The sequence below is a fragment of the Etheostoma cragini genome, chromosome 12, assembly GCF_013103735.1.
Source record: "Etheostoma cragini isolate CJK2018 chromosome 12, CSU_Ecrag_1.0, whole genome shotgun sequence".
NCBI classification, from domain to species: Eukaryota; Metazoa; Chordata; class Actinopteri; order Perciformes; family Percidae; genus Etheostoma; species Etheostoma cragini.
The window spans coordinates 22096041-22102324 of record NC_048418.1 but is presented as its reverse complement, the minus strand read 5'-3'; the positions used below and the strand labels follow the sequence as shown (position 1 = coordinate 22102324).

Sequence of the window (6284 nt, the reverse complement as noted above, 5' to 3'; positions counted from 1 at the left end):
TGTGACAAAAAGAGAGCTGAACCAGAAGGCAAAGCTCTCGATCTATCCCGGTCAGTTTTTGTTCCAACCCTCACCTATGGTCATGAAGGCTGGGTCATGACCAAAAGAACAAAATCCAGGGTACAAGCGGCCAAAATGGGTTTCCTCAGGAGGGTGGCTGGTGTCTCCCTTAAAAATAGGGTGAGAAGCTCAGTCAATGACAGGAGTCAGTTGAGGTGCTTCCGGCATCTGGTGAGGAGGCCTCCTGGACGCCTCCCTAGGGAGGAGTTCCAGGCACGTCCAGCTGGGAGGAGGCCTCGGGGAAGACCCAGGACTAGGAGGAGAGATTATGTCTCCAACCTGGCCTGGGAAAGCCTCGTGATCCCCGAGTTGGAGCTGGTTAATGTGGCTCTGGAAAGGGAAGTTTGGGGTCCCCTACTGGAGCTGCTGCCCCAGCGTCCCGATACCGGACAAGGGGATGAAGATGGATGGAAAGATGACCAGGCTTCACTTCTAACACTGAGGACAAAAAGCTTTTTTATTAGTCCAAGATAAAAGCACAACATGGCTAGCAGCTCATTAGGTCTTATCCTGCCACAATACAAGGCTAAATAAATAGAGAATTTTAGATATTATCATTTTTATTTTTCTATTCTTTTTCCATTGTTTCAAAGTACCATTTGAGGGACATGCACAAAATCTGTTTAGTATCTACAACTATTTCAAAAGTATCCTGTTTACTTGTATTATTATATCAGATGTATTTATTCATTGTTGTTGTTTATATGTATGTTTGTTATTATGCTTTGGCAACACAGATGTATTTTTTATCATGCCAATATAGCAACATGAAATTGAGAGAGAGAGAGAGAGAGAGAGAGAGAGAGAGAGAGAGAGAAAGACAGAGAGTATGAGCGAGAGAGAGAGGGAGAGAGAGAGAGAGAGAGAGAGAGAGAGAGAGATACAGAGCATTATCCCCTATTGGGCTGGCATGATTCTGCTGGCCCAGAATCTATTAGTGACACCAGATCAGAGTACAGCAACACAGAGAACAGGATCTGTGCCATGAAGACATTATGAAGATCAGACCACAGGTCAGTGTCCCTCTTCTATCGCTCCATCCACTTGTTGTAGTTCCTGGATCTGACAGACAAGTGGCCTGCAGCTGGACAAAGGAGGGTTTCCTCTCAGGTTTTCCCAGTTATTTTGGGAGATTATTGCAATTCTGTTGGTGGTCGGCAGCACATTGAATTTAAAATCTGTTAATTCAGCTGATAGCATATCTCTGTTAACAGTGATTTATACTTTTAACAGTGTTATTTTTGTTGTACACCATAGCACTGTTGACTGTAGCCTGTAGGCTAAACTCAGCCACATATATTGAACATGTTATTATGGGTATTTTGTGACAGTTTTTGTCTATTTTTCGATTTTATAGTCAAAAACTGAGAAAGCTGTTCAGAATCACATCAGTTGGAAAGATAAATTAATCTATATCCTTGATATTATGAACAGATCCCATGAAAAAAATGACTAAAACCATTATTATTTTATTATATTAGTGCAACTTTCAGTTCTCTAGCCTATCTGTTTCTCGGCTAAAAGTGAAGATTTTAATAATAAAAAAAAGATGTAGTTTCATTTGGAAAAAGGATCAGTTTTATTTTTGGGCATCCAATTTTCATTTTACATTTGTAAGAAACCATATTGGCCTGAATACAAGATGTTTTCCTCCTAGATATATGTCTAAAAAATGGGTCGTCTTATATTCTGGGTCCAGACTTTTAAATGTCAGCGCACATTTACAACAGCAGATGGCGGCAAGAAGCCATCCACCTGAACCACACCCTGGAGCCAGAGGAACCAGAGCGTTGCAGTGACAACAGTAAGCACCTGCAACTGCTCCTCAGATCCCATATTTCTGTCCAAACCAGACAGTGGTAGTTCTTTTCTGGTGTTTGAGCTAGGGTCAAAGTCAAGTCAGGTCAGCTCAGGTCTTTGAGCTAGAGTCCACATCTTTTTAGCCTGATGTCGTCATACTCAGATTCTAGTCAGAATAGGAGTGTGATACTCTGTTGGGCTGTGATTATGAAGCGTGTTTCAACCGAGCCAGGAAAGAAAATGCCTCTGCACTCAACTGGATAGACCTACAACCAATCAGAACAACAGAGTATGTGCCATATAACAAGGGCAAAAACATCTTTCCAATCAACAAATGCCTTGATCGCGGTACTCTGTTCCTCTTTTAAAATGAATGAGCTGTTGATATCTTCTATAACAGATGCAATGGAGGAATCTACTCAACTCAACTCTACAGCGGCAGCTGTCTTTGTTGGAAACAAATTCAACCCAAGCACTCTTTGCTGACATGGTTGATTATGTTACTGCTGATCGCCTGTCCATCATCATATAAAGCCCACCCTGAAAATTTGAATGGTCTGAATAGCTCTGGTTCGAGCGTAGTAGCTCCACAACGAATTGAGTCCAGACCAAACTAAGTTTGCCTGGCATCCAGGCTACACATCTGTAGCATTCAGTGCTTCTTCTGTTTGAGCCTTGTTGTATGAAGTTTTAAAGCCAAATCTTCTGATGAATGGCACAGCAGCTGCCGGCGTGGTGGACATCTTTGTTGTCCTTTGTCACGTGTGGCCAACGCAAAACATACGTTGCGTAGGTTGGTCAGAGGCAATGCAGGGAGAGGAGTAACATTCAGCTCATCAGACGTTCCCAGGGCTGCCAACTCTCACGCATTGGCCGTGAGACACATGCATTTGACTGGTTTCACACGCTCACACGCCACACCCCCGATTTCTCACGCTGAAGTGTGAACCCGGTTGGTCAAATTTCTGAAAGATGAGTTTATCTACAGATGTACCTGTTGAGCCACTTATGACTCGACTAGTTGTGCTTTCAGAGACTGTGTGGGGATTCAAGAGCGCTCCCTGTCTGTGGAATTTTCAAATTGTCGCTAACAATTTTTTTCACGATCCATCCCAGGTGCACTTCACCGGCTTCAGGCATGTGCTCTGAGTATCACAGACCCGTCCGTTGCTTCGTGTCCACTCTCTCTGTAACAATAGAAGGGAGCAGCGCGGCTGGTAAGCGTTAATTTTAGTGGACTCGCTCTGCTGTAGACAGTGACACGTTGCATCCGTGTAGACCTCCAATGAAGAGCAGCGTACAGCCACCTCTAAACTTTGTCAGAGCACAGAGAATGGGCCTCTGTGTCTGTCAGATCTGTGAATGAGATCCACCATATCAGCGGAGCAATGACTGCACAGCAGACTATATTACAACTCTCCAAATCTTGGACAGCAAAGATGAGAGGAGTTATATTTTTAATGTGCAAAAAGTTGTAAACATGAGCAGAAATCTGATGAAACACATCTGAGCTATACTATACTATATATACGATACTGCAACGTTGGGCCACTATTGTAAAAGTAAATACAGTAAGTAGGGCACAGAGGATGAGGGACAAACATTACTGAGCCTTGGCACAAAGGTTAAAGGATTAGAATTTAGGAAAATCAGTGGTTCTCATTCTTTAGCATTTCAATGGTCTTAGCTGATCCTTCAACATTTCTTTTACTATGGGACCCTAGTCCCTACACCGGGGACCCCTGGACCTGTTCACCACAGACCCAAATCTTCTCAGGTGTTGCTACTGTCTCTTCAAGTGGCTCATTATGTTTGGCACGTTGTCGGGGTCAGTTCTTATGTCATAAGAAGGAAATACAATGCGTAATCAAGTGATGACTGATTAACATTAATGTAAATGCTAAATGCTCTAATACCTGTTAATACTACAACAATACAAAGGCTCTTAAACCTATAGTTTTGCACATTTCATGCAAGACTTGTTTCTCAATATTTTTGCACAAAACTCTCAAGAAAGGGCCATTTAATGGTCTATTTTTCAAAAACAATTCCTGGGGGGCATACCCCAGATTCCCCTAGGGAGAGCCCCCCATCCCCCCACACATCACAAATCCCAATTTAAACTCTACTGTCAAATATATTTGTACTTTGTATAGATTGCAAATGAAAACACAATCTTTGATTTTAAAACTACCGTTTTCAGTTAAAGTACCTGAAGCTCATATCAGTTTCGGGTATTGATTGTCACACTCTACTGTAAAGCTGAGGGTACTGATAGGACTTTAGATAGTGTCTCCACACTGACAACATATTGCAGGCAGAGGCCTCAGGCCCCAACATGGCACTGTTTTATGTCCGTGTGTCCTGAAGGCATCATGAGGCTCTGTTGTGCAAGAAGGGGGGCGCTCACACACACTCATGCGCGCTACCCCTGCAGAAAGTAGGTTTTTAGAACACATCTGACATCATGCTTATCAATTGGTTTTGGTTTTTCTCCAAAGGTTGTATATTGAGAAGATGAATCACTCCGTTGGTGAAAGCCATGAACTAATCCTCGGTTGGTAATGTGGGGTTAAAGGAACAGTTAATCTGATAAAAAATAATGTAATCCAACTAAAAATCGAGGAATCTCTATGTGCGTGTGTGAGTTGCTACATCCCTAGAAGGCTCATTGGTGGCTACCGGTGTCATGCCAAAAAGTGATCATCTTCCAAAAAACTGATTTCTGTCTATCCTACATGCAAATAATGAAATTAATTCTTGTGTGCTGTAGCGGCTTACCCACCAGGCTGAGCCAGGCTCCATGCCACCCCCCGCCCCACTATGCACATCACTACCTGGATGTGCAACCACTAGACGAAATAAAGGGGACACGCCACGCAAGATAGAAGCGAATGTTATGAGAGTAGGCTATCATAGCGCGAGAATGGCAGGTGTGTTGAGTGACTTCAGTGTGTTGTCAGGCAAGGACAGTGAGCGGGAGTAACAATGCGGCTTTGTGAGGAAAAAGAGAAACAAAAGAGAAAACAATAGTAGTGAAGACAATGTGAACAATAAAACAACAAACTTCAACAGACACAGTGGTTTCATCTGCATTTCGTAGGCCTACTGCAGGACAGAGCGTTGGTCCCGGAGGGAACGTCTCCCCTGGGCTTCCTGATCACATTCTGAGAGCCCCAAATATCAAAGGTGGAACACGCGCTGTTAGTTAAATGAAGTTGAAATTTTGTTGCGGAAAAAAAAGCCAAGGGTTTGGCTTGCATTGAGACACTGCATCAGTCTAAATAAGAAATCAGCTGCTAGTGGTAGATAGCTATGCAGAGTGCAAGGTTCTGTTTAAAGGCCTATAGAGGCCAGACCTGGGGGCAATTGGAAATGAAAAAGGAATACAATTTGACACAGTAAATATTTAATTAAAGAATATGAGAACAAGATAGCTATCTCACCAAGTGTGCTTCAGACTATTCAAACGTAGGCAACTGAGGTTTGTTAGCCAGGTGAATAGAATTGGTCTTCTTTTCTTTTCTTATAGTTTAGGCTATCTTATCTGTTGCTCATAAAAAGTATGTTACAAACTGAAACTACAAAAGGCGTTTGCTCTAATTTGGTGCAGAGTGAGACTTCGTTTCAATCATCTCATTTAGGCCATCTCCTCCACTGCCTGGCACCGGCTGTCGGCGTCAAGTTAGCCAAAATAAGCGGCATTAGACCAGATGTGGTTATATTCTTTGTAGTATTAATTAAATATAAAAAAGCAAAAAACCCTTTGGAAACCTAGTTGCTATATTACTAAGGTACACACATTTCAAATATCCTGTGGAATTATTGTTAGCTTAGGAAACAGTACGGAGAAACAGCCAAATGGGTTTATTGTGAAAGTCGTGACAGGAAATCGAACTACCATTGTTGCAAAGTTGACCTTCTGCAGCAGTGGCAGAGCAGAGTGAGTGCTTAAGCATTACTGACCGGAGGCGCTCTCCTCTGAACGTCGGTTTCATTTTCACGATGAGTTTTAATGTCAGCACACGGGGCGAACATCTTTGGGGAAGACAGTGCCTGTCATGCGCTGGCACCATTTTTTGAACCCCCAAAAAACGAATTTTAGAGCCGACCACGGATAAATCCAATTTACAGGCATCCCCTCACCGGGCGATGGAGGTCCTTCATTAAGGGCTTGGGGGAGACAAACTGTCGGAATTTCGCCAAAATTACGACGGGAATTAAGTACAGCTCCCTGTCTCCCGGCAACGGGAGAGACCACCTGCCGCTCGTGATGTCTCGTGCTAAGGAGCGGCTGAAAGGCGGGAATGAGACCAAGGACAGCGTCACTCTGCTGCCGTGCTTTTACTTTGTAGAGGTGAAGTCTATCTATCTATCTATCTATCTATCTATCTATCTATCTATCTATCTATCTATCTATCTAT

At 43.1% G+C, this 6284-nt stretch overlaps 1 protein-coding gene across 1 annotated transcript in view; it reads left to right on the top strand.

Moving 5' to 3' along the window:
* Positions 1–5769: 5769 nt before the first annotated feature.
* LOC117954137 (phospholipid phosphatase-related protein type 4-like) overlaps positions 5770–6284 on the top strand; it is a 76126-nt gene continuing 75611 nt past the window's right edge. The window contains exon 1 of the mRNA XM_034887673.1: positions 5770–6217. Within this exon, the coding sequence (XP_034743564.1) occupies positions 6134–6217 (84 nt within the window). The 5' untranslated portion in view covers positions 5770–6133. The remainder of the gene's footprint in view (positions 6218–6284) is intronic.